Here is an 18651-nt window from a genome sequence, read left to right on the forward strand (position 1 = left end):
ACTGTTCTCTAACCTCAAAATTTCATTTGTATAACAGATATTATCGAAATATCTATTAATGAATGTCTTGATCTTTTAGATGCATTCAATGATATTTTCAAACCAAATCAGCAATTTTTGAGAAGCTAAAGACACGTATAAGGATTGACGGTAGATTTCAGTCTCGATATTGTCTAATGGGTATATTATAATCATGCGATTCATTGAAATAATCGAGTTTCATGAAAAAGTCGCGTCTTTAACACAACTTATCAAATTTTGTGTCGTCCTAAAGCTTTTGCTTCTCCTATAAATTCAAATGTACACTATACAATTTACGAGTTTCATCATCATGTCTTGAACAAAAGTAAAACATAGCATCCAGTGGTCAAATATTGTACTAATTTCGTGGCGCATCTCGAAGGTCACATTTGAATATATGGATGAATGAATATTGATTATTGTATATTATACTTAGAAGTAATTTGGTGAATGAACATTATCATCATTAAATCATATGGACTTGAACACTATTGAATTACTTTGATCTTTAATGAACACAAAAATTATTCAGAGAGTGGCGATGGATTATATAACAGATACTGACAATGATTATAATGATGATATCTGATAATATCTTATATTTAAGTTACTGGCAATAAACTCTACTAAATTTGGCAACGTTTTCGAAATTGTAGTCCACCGGGTGTCGGATTCGTAGTAATAACGTTCATAGTAATCAAACTTGTTCTTGACAAGTGGTTATTAAGTTCAGGAGGAATTTGAATTATACAATTGAATTATATTTATTGATAACATCAAAATTAATTCGTTCTAACATCAATTCTTAGGATTTTCAATAAGTAGCGTCAAACGTTTGAACCAGCAATATTATTCATTGCTTGAAACGAATAATTATATTGGAATCTCATCATTGAACATAAAGTCAAAGCGTTCTCTTTTCACACTTTTTTTTCTATATTATTTTTGTTTAAAATAATAGACTTATGAACACAAATTATATTTATTGACGTAATTCCAGTAATTTCAAACTTTTAAAATTGAACAGGTGTTTTTCTATTAGCTTAGTTCTCACAGTTGCATGCAGAAAATTCTAGTTCGTTTTCTTCCATGTATAATTTCACTTTTCTTCTCCATTCTATTTGAGTCATTCTGATGAGCGACTTGCCGTGAAATTAGCCCTCGTTCCTCATTATATCCAACATGTTTTTCCAATCCTTTCCAAGTTTTCCAGCTAATCGTATTATAAAATAAAAATTGACTGACATTTGTTCTAAAAATATGGCGTATACAAATTTTTTCTTCTAATTTATTAAAACTATCTCATACTTAATTTATTCGTCCCGTTCATTATGACTTTTTATTATAAACTAACTTTAGCAGCTAAAAAGCACGAATTTATATCCCAAAGAAATTCCCGAATAATTCTAGAGACCAAATAAACAAACAAATTAATGAAAAGGCCTCCTAGAAGATGGTCAAAAATGGCAATATAAGAAAATCGCCACATTGATATAAACAAAAACAATATCAAAGACGCCGAATTTGGAGAACCAGCGTACTCGCCAAATTTAAAATTTTCATTAAAATTGGACAGGACCGGCTTCTTGGTCCGTGTCGTGGACGTTCGTAACTGTAACTTTCCAATTCATATAATATTTTTGGTGAATTTGTTGATAAATATATACTTACATGTTAAATCTTTTGAAACTTCAATACTCCAGCCTCAACACTTTCCTCAAGTTCTGCAAATGTCTTATAATTCAGCAATGAACGATTTAGAAGTCTCTCTTAATATATTCGAACGCCATTTCTATGAAGTCTCCTTGTTTTGTCGCTTTTGTAAAGAACCAAATGAAACCACGGAATACCTCCTTGGTTACATGGGGGCAATCCATAAACAAAGACTACAGTACTAACATTCAAGCTTCTCGAAGCCAGAAGAATGAGGTGCTGCCTGACTGGTTAACAGTAGATCGAAATGTTAGCGCAGTCAATTCAAAACCTCATGCCCCACATGGATCGTTGGATGTGGACTATCTGTTTACTTGTTCTCATTCCCATCGTTATTCTTATCTTGTACCGTGAATATCAGTAATAATAATTAGAAAAAGGTTTTATCAGTTTTGATTGGAGTAGATAATCAGATTACATTCCGAATAAATTCGGAATACCTTCTCGCAATGTTTCAAATGCGCATGCTTTATTTCAAGAACGTTTAATTTGACACTCTGATTATTTATTGCATATCTAAGCTTTCTTTTAAATTTGGTATAACCTATAGTTAATTTTTTGCGTTGATTTTTACATTCTGTCTCATAATCCTGGCATTTCTGATGTAAGGACCATTTACAATCCCTATAACGCCAGGAAATTTATGTCTGTAAAAATCTTCTATTTTTCGTTTTTCCAGTTCTGTTGTTTTCAGTGATGATTTATTTAAAAAATGTCACTATTCTAAGCGATGAATCATTGCTTATAAATAAACAGCTTCTAAAAATTTGGTTCACGAATAGAAAATAACAGAAATCTTTTCGGAATCTCTCTCCTGATAATGTTATTATCTAGAATGTTGCAATCTATCAAATAACTGTTGGTCAATTGAAAGCTCAGCTCACTCTATAATGTCTCTAAAACATAATGTTCATTGTTGTCACCGACGCTCAGTTTCTTCCAAATATATATATATCATCGACTTGAAGATTCATGAAAATTAGCGTGATGTTATATATGCAAGAACTTACTGAAGAAGGCAGGAGAAGGAATAAATCGATCATCTCAAACTACTGCTAATACGCTACTAGCACGGTTAGTTTATGATTGATATGCCGTAGATATATACCCATGCTCCAACAAGATGGCTAATTACATTCACAGATAAACATAGGGAAACTTACTTTCTGGATGTGCCTCGTATATATATATATATATATATATATAAGGTAATCTGATGTGAAGCATATGAAAAGAGTGGAGTTTGATAGTTGTTTATTGATAGAAGTTTTAAAATGATTTATGTGATCATCTAACTGGCGCAGTCAGTAGGATATTAGCCCAGCATGAGTAGTTTTGGAAGGTTCTAGGAAAATAATCAAAGTTTTTTCAATCTATGAACTTTCTATGTTATGCTAATAACTAATAGACCGTAAATGGCATAAAGGAGGTTTTCAATATCAATGTCATTTGAATCGGTAAACAGAAGATTTCTAGAGACGGTCTTGTCGACATGAAATCTAATGTTTTCCAAGAGTACGTGTAGCGAATGATATACTCCATCCCTTTAGGGTGAACTATTATCTCATGTAAATGCACGAAAAACTCCTCACTTTTTCTAATATAAACTTTTGTCCTATACAACCTTGAATGGAATTACTGCTGTCTCAAGAACAGTTATAAGTATATTTAGATTTATTTAAGTCATATAAGCAAAAAATGGATCATGTGATATTTGTTTTATGGGATTTCACTGGAAAATGTCACTCCGTGTTACATATATTCTCAGCCTATTTGGATAACGTCGTTATCCACTCTACAGTAGTTGAAAGGATATCAAACGTGATAAATTCGCAATTCGAGTTTTCAGATCTGTTTTCCCAGCGAACTAATCGATTGGAATATAACAAAGCAAATATCGCTTCTAGTGAAAAAATTTAAAATACCATTTACAGTTGACTAAAAAATATCATTGTAATTTATCTTTTTTTTACCAATAGTAGGTAGCTAAATATCCAGAATATACTATGCAAGCCTAATTTTATTTGAAAGTTAACAAAATTCCAATCGGAAAAATTTGTCAGCTCAATAAATGGCATCAATACATCTCATTTTGGACCACTTTTTCAAACGTTGTTCTTCCTGGCGTTCATTTATCAGTTTGAACCAAAAATGATCTGGAGTGTCAAATTGTACGACAATAAAGTCATTTAGCTCATAGCTAAATGAGCCTCGTAGCCCTATACAATCTCACAGGAAGACAATATTTTGGTTATGGCACTGATTTATAAAGATCAATCAGTGCCTTCAAGTGGCTCCACCTAAATAATCAAAAGGTCTGGAATTTTACGACCTTGGTGATATTTTCAAATTAAAAATCGTTGATTCTGGTTCCAATGGTGAAGAAATGAGGTCTAACCACACTAAGAGTTGTCTATAGAGTCTGTTGTGGATTGGCTACACTGAATAAGCCGCGGTTTCGATTACCAACAAATCTATTAAGCAATAAATGAGCTCTATAACCAACCAAATATAATCTTCAAACAAAACAACATTGGTCTATAGGACGCAGAATTAGTAGAATAAACCAGTGCCCTTACGTGGCTCCACATATACCTAAATCATCAAGAGGTATGTTATTTCACGACCTTGGTGATATTTTCAAATTAAAAATCGTTGATTCTGGTTCCAATGGTGAAGAAATGAGGTCTAACCACACTAAGAGTTGTCTATAGAGTCTGTTGTGGATTGGCTACACTGAATAAGCCGCGGTTTCGATTACCAACAAATCTATTAAGCAATAAATGAGCTCTATAACCAACCAAATATAATCTTCAAACAAAACAACATTGGTCTATAGGACGCAGAATTAGTAGAATAAACCAGTGCCCTTACGTGGCTCCACATATACCTAAATCATCAAGAGGTATGTTATTTCACGACCTTGGTGATATTTTCAAATTAAAAATCGTTGATTCTGGTTCCAATGGTGAAGAAATGAGGTCTAACCACACTAAGAGTTGTCTATAGAGTCTGTTGTGGATTGGTTACACTGAATAAGCAGTGGTTTTGATCACTACCAAGCAATAAATGAGCTCTATAGCCAAATATAATCTTCAAAGAAAACAATGTTGAATTATAGGATGCTGAATTACCAGTGACTTCACGTAGCTCCACCTGGAATAATCTATAGGTGCCAAATTTTAGGACCTTGGTAGTAATGACAAATTTGTTTTCAATCCATATCTCACCCAAAGCAAAGTTCCAACTGCACTCAATGTTCTAAAGCTGTAAAAGTGCAAACCTGTGAATCAGCTATCAAATGACGTCCCGAATACTACAACATACAGAAGTTCAAGATCAATACCCACTACTTGAACTACTAAGGTCTTATGAGGTTTACCCTCTTATGCTTTTTTTTTCATAAAAAAATTAACAACGGTTCAAGAATTTGCAACTTAATTATGAACCTTTTCTTAATTTCCGTGTCAGTGATTATCCATTGACTTGAATGATACGTTGATCAGTTTTTCCATTCGATCTTCCTCATCCTCCTTCTTATTTCGATTTTCTCGTAACTTCACAGTCGACTCATTTCATTCTATTTACAGTATCCAAAACCGATTGTCTAATAAATTGAAACATCAAGAATAAAACGTTTCCCACTCGTTTCTATTCTCTGTAAGGTTTTATAAAGACAAAATTAGGAAAACTAATAGGTATAATTTGTAAGCGGAAATCTAGAGGGAAAAGAAATAACTTCTAATATATATTTTAGCTAAATTTAAACGGGCGAACGCGGTAAGAGAAATGGGGATTAAAAATGGTATATTTTTTTGTATTTTCGGTAGGATTGGAGAAAAATGGATACACGTTTACCACCTCTTTGTCACAGATGTACGTAAAAAGGAAACAAACAAACGAGTCCTTAAAATTTATGTTGGGTATAAAAATTTCGGAATAATTCCATAAATTAGAGCTAACCGCCGTAGTATAATAAAATTATAATTGGAAAAATGCATTCAATTTTTTAAGGGCACAACAATTAAGTTCAATTGAGATTTTCTTTTACAGAGTGGAAAAAAATAACTTATGAGGGCATTTCCAGTCTCGATTAATTTTTTTCAATAGTTGAAACATGGAATTGACATGACAAAACTAAGTACCGAAGATTTATGAAACTTAGGGGATGTGCTAACTACGAACGCGTCTAAATTCGAATAAGTTACTTAATAGTATAAGGGTTGTAGAAAAAGTGAGGTTTCAATTGAGCTATGGCGCCAAGGGATCTTAAAATTTTGTAGATTGTAGTGTTCAGGAAAGACGTGGTTTGGTCTAAGCTGTTTAAGCTTCTGGTCCACTCTGGACAGCCAATAAGTGGAACTGTTCGTTTTGTATTGAGCCAAGCATCTTCAAGGTAAACTTGGGACCCAAGCTCCAAATATGCGACGATATTCAAAATATGGACAAATCTGGGCTAAGACTAGAAGCTTCTTGGTCTTAAATCGGACTCCATGTTTTTGTGTAGGTAACTTGACCTAACCTAATCATCTTCAACAACCAACAAGCGAATTTTATGTCCAGACAGGACCAAACCCTGAACTGCAGTACCAGCCTTCTTTGTAAAAACAGCTCAGGATCTTTGCTGCATTAACCTTGATTAGATCGGTTCCATCCCACTCCAGAATATTTTCAAGATGGGTATTGATGGTGATTATCTATTGCTGTCTACGAATTTGGGTAGTAGGCTAGTTTATTGGCGCGGTAGATTTGATAAAGAAAGAAAGTGGCAATATACATCTTTGGGGAACACCAGCGTTGACCTCAAGCCTTTCTGAGGTGTGTCCATCTGTATCGACCTGGATGGATCGATCTTTGAGAAAGCTTCTAAGACAATCGATCAGCGAGGATGACAAATCGTACAATCCCAATTTATTAAGATGTCAAACCCTGCCAAAAGCCAATATGATTGCTCTGGATTTCCCATATTTCTCTACAGCTTCAGTCCATACGTTGGTGACATAGGCCAGGAGGTCTCCGGTTAATCTATTATTACGAAAGCCGTATTGATAGCCGCTGATGATGTTGGAAGACTCAAGATTGGCTCCATGACCTTGGCAATGGATTGGACTAAAGCAATCGAACGGTAGTAGTTTTTTCCTTTTTTTGGTATGGATTCAAACAGAGCAATTTTCCCATCTGCAGAAGAAACTTCTTTTATATTAATTGCCTTTCTCGCAATGTGTCAGGTTTGATAAGTTAGACCGCCAGAAGGTCAACAGTCAGTTGCTCAAAGATATAAGGTTCATTGTCCGTGAACTTGTTGTTGTAAGCCTTTCATGACACCATTGACCTTGATTTGCATTCTCTAGTTTATGAAGTTACTGTAAGTGATTTCATATTTTTATCTTAAAGTGCTTGATACCAAATTGTAACCATCGAATTCTTCTGCATAAATATCTGGAGGTGTATTTAGAACCTCTCTAAATATTCCATGATAATCAATACTTAACAAGGCTTTAGTTAAGGAAAAACAACAATGAAACGATTCCCCTTTATAATGTTGACAGTAATAACAATTATCCAGAGTTTTTATCTTATTATTATAGAAATACCAGAAAAAGTTTTTATCGCTCAAGTAGATATTGTGCGAGGATCATTGGCAATGCGTTTTGATATTAAAAATATGTTGTAGAACTTTTCCGGATCAAAAAAAGATACTTGGAGTAATTTCACTCCATTAGCCAACATACATAACAAATCGAAGCGTCGAGTGTAAAAAAAAGGGGCGAGCACAGCTGCTGGCAACATGGGCTTGGAATGTTCTTGACTGCCTCAGATGAAAGTATCTAAGCATAGTTGCCGGTCTCCATACTCCCTTTTACACCTCCAATAATATATTCGACCAAATATTTCCCAGTGCCGCTACTGCTCCTTTCAAATCCCTAATAATACCTTAAAATTAAATTAGGGAACAGGTGTTCGAGGGTTCGAGCATTAAGGTATTTGCCAATGTTCTGGAAAACTATTAATATCGACCCCGAAATTTGCGATTTTTAAACTTCAAGTTTATATTAGTATTGTAGCCATCAAACACGCAAATCTCTCAATAGCACAGCCAATTAATTCGATAATGGATCTTGATATCAAGGGGACAATATGGATATGGAATTTCCGTGTTGTTGAAATATTGAAGTCACACAAAATTCTTGATAATACCAGGATGGTTTAAGCAAATGTGATGTGTCGGAGGTCATCTGACAAATCTGGGAGATATATCAGTTTTCCCACTTCTCGTTACGAAATGTGGTATCGCTAAGATGGGGTATCATATACCCCAGCTAACTTTAATACACAGACTTCGCGAGTCCTTGAGTCCTTATTACGAAGTTCAGCTCATACTCTACCGTATGTTCAGTGTTTATAAAGATTTGCCATTAGATTTCAATTATTCCATATTCTCATGAGATTTACGCTGAGGAAAGTTTTTTTATTGAATATAAGTGTCTATTGAAGTTACGGAAGGTAACAGAATATTGTTCATAAGCATAGAATCCGGATCAGAAGCAGAAAAAGACCATGTGAGATATCTGCTCGGATACTGAAGATATGGATATAATTGTATCTGAGGAACACTATAATGATTGGATTGGATAACTCTACGATGTGGCTTAAAAAATAAAAAAACTTAAAAGGAAAAAAAAACTAAAAATATAATTACTTATTTGCCAGGCGTAAAACGTCCTTTTCGAGATCTCAAAGAACCACTTGAGTACTGAAAACTTCTCTTTACAGATTCCATGCTAACAGATATTGTGAAAGAAACCCACCAAAAACTGAAGAAAAAAGTTCTAAACTATAATCGTGCGGAGCATTCAATTATTACTTGTGATACATGTTTCTCATGTCATGAATGAGCTATAAAAAGTTTCAAAAATCTGCTCAGCATATGTACTTATCCATATCCACTTTCTACATCCTGAAGCTATGATTTTTCTTTTTTGTTTTATCAAAAACTACTCTCAAAACAAATCAACTTATACCCCACCGTACCCATATAGTAAAAACAAATGTCACCGCACTACCAAGAACGATCATAGTGAATGGACAGAAGGAATTAATAAAATCGATAAAAAAATTAAAATAAGAAGCAAGAAATTATGAACTGGAAATAAATGCAGATAGAACAAAATATATGAGAATAGGGGGAAAACCAGAACATAGAGTGAACCAACTGAAAACTAGCAAATACAATTTTGAAACAGAATCGACCTTCAATTATCTAGGAATAACGTTGGGACAAATAACCAGAGAGAGTATGAAGGATAGGATACAAAAGGGCTATCAAGCCTATGGAAGAAACCTAATAAAAAACAAAAACATAACCAAACAAAACAAAGGGTCGAGGAAAACTTGGAGAAACGAAATAGAGGAGATCATAAGAGAAGTCAATATAGGAAACTGGAGAGCAAAGTGCCGGAACCGAAAAGAATGGAAAATAGTAACAAAAGCAGCCAAAACAAACGACAAACTATAAAGAAAATAAAAATTAGAAAACGAGGAGTAATCCACCTCAAAAAGAAAGGACTTAAAGCGCCAAAAGCGATAGACATAATCCACATAGGTTTGAGAGGCTTGATGATTATGATGATCACTACCAATATATACCCCTTCACTATCCCCATACGCACATTTCATTATTTGAAACAACACAGGAAGTTTTTTTCTGTCAGTTCATGCACATCGCACGCCGCTTATTTTTTCCACAGCTTCAACAGAGTCAAATCTTGTTATTTTAAATGCAGATTTGACATTAGGAAAGAGATAGAATTCGCACGGTACAAGATCCGGCGAATAAGTTGGATGGTCTAGCACTTGTTGTATGTTGGATGTTGTACTTGATTAAAAACCTTCTCACGGACAGTTCGGAATAATTTCCGAATTAACTCATGATCGCCCTTCGCTATAGGATGAATTTTGTGAAGGTCGTCCAAATTTCACATAGATATTGATATGGCAAGATCGTCATGTGACATACCGTAAGATTGGGGCATACTTAGACATTAGCTTCACTTACATACTTTCAATATTTCATGAAAATTTGGATGTAAAAAAGATTTGTTTGTGTTGGATACCGCATAATCGCTCGAAAAAATTAAATCGTGGTGCGTCAAAAAACATCTATAATAACGTAACAGACGACAAATCTACGTATATTAACTCGAAACTAAACAAAAATCGACTTTATGGGTCTTTCAAATCAATAAAAATCCAACAAAGTAACGAAGTACTTCGAAGCAAATGGTAGCCTGATTTTTTCGGAATCACTGGACATGTAATCACCGTTCCATTAGATCAACGTAGGTTGGTTGTTTCTGAATGGTTCATATTTCTGTGTTGGGAATAGATTTGAAATTGATAATCGAGACCAATGGGAATCTTTATAATTCTATGGAAAAGTCAAGTGTACGATTCGTTTCTTATCGACTCTGATGGTTTCGGTGTAGATATTTCTATTTCCAGAAATATTTATACAAGTTTCTAGCTCTCCCGGCAGCTTTCGACGTATTTTGCATCAAGATCTCGGTTTTTCAATTTTCAGTTGCATAAATGGCATATGATTTGGAGAGAATTTGCTTGAAATAGTTCATAGAGTTTGAAACGACACCTAGAACAAGCCTAACTCAAATTGACCTAACTTAATCTAGCTTAATATAACTCAACCTGAGTGAATCTAACCTAACCTAAGCCTACCTATTCCAATCTAACCTAACCCAACAAAATTAGACTAACCTAAACTTACCCAACCTAAACTTACCTAACCTGAACTATCCTAACCTAAACTAACCTAACCGAAACTAACAATCTAAACTATCCTAACCTAAAAAATTGTTTAATCTTTTTATATTTTAGATTCGAACCCAGAACTGCAGGTTACTTAATGTCAGCAATTTTATGAATTGCCTGATATGTTTAAATGTTGATTATTACTCCAATTTTTCGACAATTTTTAGGCTTTTGGGTACTCAAATTATTTTTTAAAATAAATTATTGTATTTACGAGTTTATAAGTCCAGAATACTTACATAATAAAGGTCAAAAAATCACCTTGTCGTAGCTCCGCTCCCAGCTGCTTTCGAAATTCTATATTCTCTATTTAGAGTCCTTATCACTGGCATAATACGGAAATCTACCCTTTATTTTTGTTTTCACAGATAAGTTCATGCAAATTTGATTATACAAATCTGTTGAATTTGGTATGAAATTCATAGAATCTAACTGAAAGTATATGATGTTATCAAGTGGATTTAAAATGACGTCTCTTTAAAAATGACACATTTATTTGCTATTCTCGAATAACTTTTGTGTTGGAAGAAATCGTGAATAATTAATTCGAAGTCCACTGGACTATACTGACCGTATTACAAGCAGCGAATCGCTCGAAAAAGGACTAATAAGAGAAAAAAACAAATTACATTCTAACCCATCTCTTAACTCGTATTACCGCCATATTTTCCTTCAGGTCGGATCCAATAACGAACGGTGCCGATGAAAAACGACGATAAAAACACTTGTAGGTTTAAAACGAGTGAGGTATCGGTCGGTTATATGTAATCTCATTTTCCTTTTTACCAGTTTTTTTTCCTTGAAACTCATTTGAACCGAAAAACTTTCGAGATACTTTTAAATATGGAATTCGTCACTCGTAGGATTTCTGTTGCTTCAGTCGAGACATTCAGAATAATTGGGTTAATCATCGAAAATAAAATTTGGATTTTATAATTTTTGCGTAATAAACGCAAGGTATAAACTATTCGATTCATTTTATGAGATGGTACATCAACGAAAATAAATGAATTCAAGCAAAATGATATGAATGATGAAAGTACTAGGGCCGTGATTCTCAAAGTGGTACAGGTAGAACACCAAGGGTCCATGGGAGACTCCACCACGCGCTGGGCGTGACAGAAAAAGAGGGTCCTTGGAAATTTATTTGGTTTCGATAGTGAAGAATTGAAATGTTGGCTGGAAGTAACTTTGATATTGCAGATTCAATACCACGCATCGAGACGCCGTTGCCGCGCTGGCCACCGCCCCATCCGCAACGTTTGTTGAGACGTGAAAATTAATACTACGTGTGGTGTACTTGAAATTTTGCATAAACTTGTTTAATTCTTCACCAATATAGAAACGAATGTCAAGGATAGACTTCACTCATTTATTTCATAAAGAAGATTGAATCGATATTATTGTTGGTCAGTCATGTAATTTGTTCCCAGACTTTCGAAAAAAGAAGTAAAGTGAATCGATAGTAATGATTTTCAGTGTTGGAAAAGTAACATTCCATTCACAAACGTTCTTTTGGTGGCAACAGATTGTGGGTTTATAAGCCATCTTAAAAGAATTATACCAGACGTAACTGAAATTTACTGAGTTATCCATTTACAACATCTTGTAGCGAAAGATAGCGACAGATTGCATCGATCACTTCAATTTGTGATTAATGCAGTAAGAAAATAAGAAATAGTGCATTAATACACATTAATACACATACCAATTGCTGTTACATACCGAAGTACGCTAATTGTCGAAAGGTGTATGTTTATTAAGATTTCATTCACTTGTATCACATTTTATTTTGAGTTTCTGGAAAGTAATGATCCTTATTTAAAATAAAACCTGACAATTTCAAAGCAGACATGTATTTGTCAGATTTGTTCAAAAAATTTTAATCCCAGCTTTTCTTGGTGAATTGAAATTTACGAAGATAAATATTGGTGAGCATGAATTTTGACAGTTTTCAAACTTGTCGCAGGTGAAATGCCTTGATTAAGATATTCAGACATACGTTTAACATTTGATTGCCTTGCATGTTGATTTTAAAATCATATTTGAAGAAATTCTAACGATGAAAATACTAGTTAGAGGGCGATTTGCTTCCATACATGTCAGCTAGACCTGATGTAGTGATAACCATTATGATTCAAAAATTATCAGATTGTATAATTGTTTGTGATTTGTTTGGAGATAATATTTATGTAGAGGAAAGAATATATTAGGTTTGTCTTTGGTATAGGAACGATTGAGGATTGTACAGCGATATGCACCGCAATATAATGAAGAGGTATAAAAAAGGGAAAGAAAGAAATACTTGACAGAGAATAAGTGGGTACAGCTGTGGATCCATTATTTACCCATCGTTAGCCAATTGGCTTGTGGATCGGTCCATCAGGCTACAGAAAAACCACATAACATTGACAATCGACAAGGTGGGATTTTACATAATGGCTGATATCCAAGAAGGTAAGTAAATTCACAAGGAGGTCTTCGTAAGCATAAAGAAGGTAAGGCCTTGAGGACAGAAGTCATCTAGTACTGATTCAAGGAGTAAAAAATGAATGAGCTAGGAATCAAACCTAAAAAACTGAATTATTTCTGTTCACGGGAAAAAGAATACCCAAGTTGAGGGTACCAAAATTAAATGGACAAGAGCTTACAAAAGGAAGCTATATACGTTGGAATCGTCATAGATTCTATGGAAAAAGAATAAGGGAAGAATGGAAAATATGAAATATTGCTTTTAAAAGTAGTTATAGAGCCTCATAATCTATAGCTTGGTAGTGTGTAAGGAAGCTATGAACATAGAAAGAAACCAAAAGTTCAGAAAGTTCAGAAAATAGCAGCATTGAAAATGCTTCTGAGAAGTGCTGCACAAGCTGATGTTATTTGGTAAAAATCACGCTTGAAAATTCGCACTTACCTAATTGCCTATTGGTATATATTGACAGAATGAAATTATTATAATTGTACTAAGGAATTTTGCGAAGGATTGTTAGCAAGAGTTTATTCATAATTAATAAACCTTTCTAGCTATGCTCAACTCAACCTTTTATCTTAATGGAAAACTGAATATTAGAATTTCCCTCTTTAAATAAAAATAAAGTTCTAGAGATAATCGTGTAAATAAATAATAACTTCACTTGTCGCAGAAGGAATTGTAGCACAAAGAAACTCTTGAAGCATTTGTGATACAAATAAACATCTTTGTTTGGTAATTAATAATTTCTAAGGTAACGGTAGGAATAAAATACTTCTTTCGTATTTATTTCGAAAATTATCTCCAGAGGAGATGGAAGTTAGTTAGATATTCTACTGAATATATAACAACATTTACATTGATACGTTTTTTTTTTATTTTTATTGATCACAACAACAAATCAACGTTATGAAGTCACTTACAGAATAGAAGGCACTTTCCAGTAAATATGTCCTTAAATTATTGCGGAATGCGGAAAAAGATGATATCGATTTGATTTCAATTGGCAAGTGATTGTGCATTTTTAAGCACTGTAAAATATTGAGCCTTTAACTAATTCTGAACGTGGAGTAGGTAGATAAAGGTCGTGCTCCGCGTTCCTAAGTGGATAGCCGTGCAACGATCTTTCTGAAATTGGAGAATCTTATATTAGAAAAACTATTCAAAGATGAATAAGGAAGAAAGAGTAAATATCTAACAGTTTGAAGATTCTCTCAAAATGAATCGCACCACACGTACCCCAGAAGGGTAGGGCATATCGCAGATCCGACTCAATAATAGACAGTTAAGGAGATGGATAAGTTGAGTTCTTTGGAAACTGATCTCAGCGCAAAGCAAGAGGAACTTAATTTTTTAGATAAGGAGAAAATATGAACCATTTCACGGAATTATCCACAACAAGCCAGCCCTAAGAATTCTACAGATTCATTGGTTATTTAATACAAAAGGCTGCAATATATTTTTATATGATCAAACTTTGCTTGTAGAAACGTTGACAGATGAGATTAGAATCGAACCAAAATCGAATCATTTTTGGAAATTCTATTTCTATTTCGATATTTCTTTACAATTGGACTTGTGAACATATAGATACCAAAGATCAAATCAAATGAGTTACATTATACGAATTCTAATGAAAAATATTGAGCTACAACCATTAATTATTTTAAGCATGTAGGCTTTTAAGAAGATCTGCCTTCTGATTTTTACAAATTGAAGGCAGTGGAGAAATGATAGATGATTTTATAGGAAATGGATGTAGGGATATATTTGAAGAAGTTTGCAGATATGATGAAAATGTGAAACCAAGAACGGAGTCTTACTTAATACCAGTCTGAAGAATTATGAGAGAGGATGATATTTGAGTCCAAAGTCTTCGTTATAACCTTTCCAAGAGATGTTATGAGCATTAGAAAGCTTAAGTAACACTGCTACGAGTTATAGATGTGTTTGGAAGGATCTGGTTTCATCTCACGGTTCTAAATCAATTCTTATTGGTATCTTTGGTATATTTAATACCGTTAGATTCTAAGATTCATGATAATTAGACGTTCTCTAGCTATTTGCTAAGCTGTTTTTTGAAGAAAATGGAGCTGAAACTGTATAAATAGTTCCTAAGTTCATATATTCCCGCTTAAATACGAGAAAGATATGGTACCACTACTCATAAACGTATACAATTTCTCCAATATTAGGTCGCCAGAGATAACTAGTGAATCCACGTCATCTGGAAGGATCCGAGGTTAAATAAAATAATTTCTAACATTCATATACATTGGAAAAACCGAGAATATATTTTCAAGTGTTTCCTGTACTAGTTTGTGGCAGATTGACAATGACATGTACACCAAAATTAGCCATCTGAACTTAAGCGATGAGCCTCTGGAGATAATTATTTGTTTCAGTTTAATTCTAAGAAAAGTTTGCTTGTAACATCAGTAGTGTGTACTCGAAAAATTCTATTAGAATCCTAAGCAAAGGTTTCCTGAAGATATTTTCTTGAAATATAATTAATATTCCTAGTACCAAAGTGTCAAAACATATCACTAGACTGCGGTGTCAATCCGTTTGACGGATTGACATAAGTTCTTAGAAGAATCCTTTAAATAAATCACACAGAGAAGTGCTCTATGAGTGTACTTTTTAGGGTTAAGATTCTTCATTCTTAGACCTGCTTTATTCTAAAGTAGCTCTTTCTATATTAAACGACATATAGACTGCTGTTACGTTAAAAGAAATTCTTCTAGAAACTATTCGTTTTGTTTCAACTATCTCAACACCCAAATATCGCTTGTATATTTGAAAGAAGATAGTACACAGTGCTGCTGAGGCTGAGGTTATATTTCTTAAAGTTGTTACTTCAGTTAATTTCGCTTTTTATTCTCGATTGTTTAAAAATATTTTATCAAATATGAGATAGATTCTAAATATTCATAGGCATTGGAAAGCTCAACTGGAATTTCTTTACAGTAAAATTATGCTATAAACTCATGTCCTACGATAAACCATCACATTCACCGAAATTCAATTCCAAATTGAATTTTTTACAATAGGATTCTAAAATCTAAAGATTTCCATACAGCTCTATTTGCAAGTAGGACCTTATCATTGGCGTATATATTAATATTTTTATTATAATCAATAGTTTCTTCTCCAGTACAAAGGTTTTAAAAGTAGGCTGATAATATTGTTAAAAGCCTAGGTAATAAATGGGGAATACGACTTCAGTGGTTTGGATTGGGAATGAATTCGTTTTAGAATTAATTATTATTTTTTTGGTACACGGCTTTAAGTTTTTTTTTCAATTTCTTGAAGTTAGTCTCAGTTTATATATCTGAACCAAATAGAAATGCGATGTTTGTAGTTTCTCTTCAAAAACTATAATTTTACAAACTTCACTTGACTATGTGCGAATGGATATTGAGTCTAAATTCCTCTATTTTTTCGGCTCATCCCAATTAATATCTTTAATAGCATATATGCGACTTTTCACTCTAATTACTACGATTTTTCGAAATTGTCTCATCTGTACACATAGTAAAGAATTCGAATTAATTATCAACTCGTCCGACCGTAAAACCTCTTTCAAATGATGAAAATATGATGTTCCACTGGGCTTTTAATAACTTGATATGTTTTCTTTTTCAGAATATGCATATATTTTCGCGTTAGAAGCAACAGAAGAGGAGAACTAAAAAGGATTGATTTTTAATCCCGCAAAAAAGTCCTTTGATGTACGCGACGTGACGGTTGCCAGACACAGAATAATAATCATTCTTTCCAAACAAATGTAAAATACACCAAAAAATAAAAAAAGAAAGAAGAGAAAACATAAATCGAAAAAGTACAGCAGAATGTGTTGCATGACGACAGAATAGACTTCGAATTAACTTGGGAAAAAGTGGAAAGCTGTGAATGCGATTACGTTTTCGCATATATTTTTCAGTTGGTGGTTTACAATGGGTCCGAAGTCGTTGCAACTTGTATGCTACCATTTTCTGGCTGGATTAGTTTATAGTAAGTATGCCTTTTAATTACGGTTGTAAAAACATTTAGAGTGCAGTAGAACTAAAAAATGGAAATTTTTTATAGTAAAAGTTCTAATAATTTCAAAAATATATCATATTCATTACACTAAAGACATCTTTCAACATCAATCGACATTATTCAACTCTAATAGACATCAATCGACATCAATCGACGTCAATTGATGTCAAAAAACATCAATCCATGTCAATAAACACCAAAAGGACACTACTGCAATGGACATTATTGACATTAATCGATAACATTAGACATCAATTCACGTCAATTGACGTGAATCGATACCAACCGATGTCAATAGACATCAATTGACGTAAGACGACATCAATTGACTTAAATGGAGATCAATCAATAACAATAGACATCAGTTGATGTCAGTTGATTTCGAACGATACCAATCGCCATCAATTAACATCAGAAGACCTCAGTCAACATCAAATGACAATCGACATCAATATACTTCAATCAACAACAATAGGCATCAATTGAGATCAGTTGATATGAATTTAAATTGAGCGATGTCAATCAACATCAAAAGACTTGATTAGAATTAATTGGAAATCAACGTTAATAGACTCCAATGAATAGCAATTGACAGAAATTGATATCAATTGACGTCAAACGACATCAACCGACGTCAGTAAATATTCAATGGTTGTTTCAAAAATTTCCGACAATCCTTTTTTAATAGATGAGAAAATCTCCACACTTTGTGGTAGGGGTAGTGAGGGACTACAGATTCTTACTACCCACTAAGAACTTATCAATTTCCTCCAAGTTACCAGCTCCTGATTCATAAATGACTATATATTACGGAGAGGCTAGTGTTTTCTATCCTGCAGGATACCCGAACTACATCTTTAGTTTCCAAAGTTTTATCAATCATTTTTTGTGGCATTTCAGTTCCCCATACTTTCAGAATATTCTGAGTTATGGTCTCCTTTATTATTTGAGCTCCTATTTATCATTCGGTTAGGCTTCTTAGGCTCTTCGACTTTTCGCATTTGAACAATGTGTGTTACACCGTGTCTTATTCTTTACAGAACATACACATTCCATCCCCTATCTTTCTATTGTTTTCGGAAGGATTCGTGCCTGTATTAAATGGAAATTTGTCTTCCTATACTGGTATTTATACCATTTACCTACGTTTGGTATGAGATTTCTAGTTCTTTTAAAAAGTATAGAATATGGGATTTATTCTAGTCCATGCAGCTACATTCGTCGTACCTCATTTTTTGTCCACTTATCTTGTTTTTTACCAGTTTATCTCTGTCCAAAGCTAGTAGATAAGTGAGCTGGTTTGATGTATCAATATTTTCTATTGAGGCGTGATTAATATTATCGGATCATCATCATCTATCAGCCATCTTCCATCCACTGCTGGATATAGGCCTCCTCTAGTTTAAACCATCTATCTCTATCTTGAGCTGTATGGATCCAATTTCCTACAATTTTCTTTACATCGTCACTCCATCTTGTTGGCGGCCTGCCTCTACTTCTCTTATCCATTCTTGGCCTCCACTCCAATATTCTTTTCGTCCATCTATTATCCGTCATTCGGGCTACATGGCCTG

At 33.8% G+C, this 18651-nt stretch overlaps 1 protein-coding gene and 1 long non-coding RNA gene across 3 annotated transcripts in view; one reads left to right on the forward strand and one right to left on the reverse strand.

Annotated features, from left to right (window-relative positions):
• Nucleotides 1-18651, forward strand: part of LOC130896384 (uncharacterized) — a 155663-nt gene that overhangs the window by 12733 nt on the left and 124279 nt on the right. For both annotated transcript variants that reach the window (XM_057804418.1, XM_057804419.1), the window contains exon 2: nucleotides 16679-17047. In XM_057804418.1, coding sequence (XP_057660401.1) covers nucleotides 16990-17047 — 58 coding nt within the window. In that variant the 5' untranslated portion in view covers nucleotides 16679-16989. The remainder of the gene's footprint in view (nucleotides 1-16678; nucleotides 17048-18651) is intronic.
• The window catches only part of LOC130896385 (uncharacterized), a 67556-nt gene that overhangs the window by 11424 nt on the left and 37481 nt on the right, over nucleotides 1-18651 (reverse strand). The gene's annotated exons all lie outside the window — the stretch shown is intronic.

Source organism: Diorhabda carinulata, chromosome 7 (assembly GCF_026250575.1).
Source record: "Diorhabda carinulata isolate Delta chromosome 7, icDioCari1.1, whole genome shotgun sequence".
Lineage (NCBI taxonomy): Eukaryota > Metazoa > Arthropoda > Insecta > Coleoptera > Chrysomelidae > Diorhabda > Diorhabda carinulata.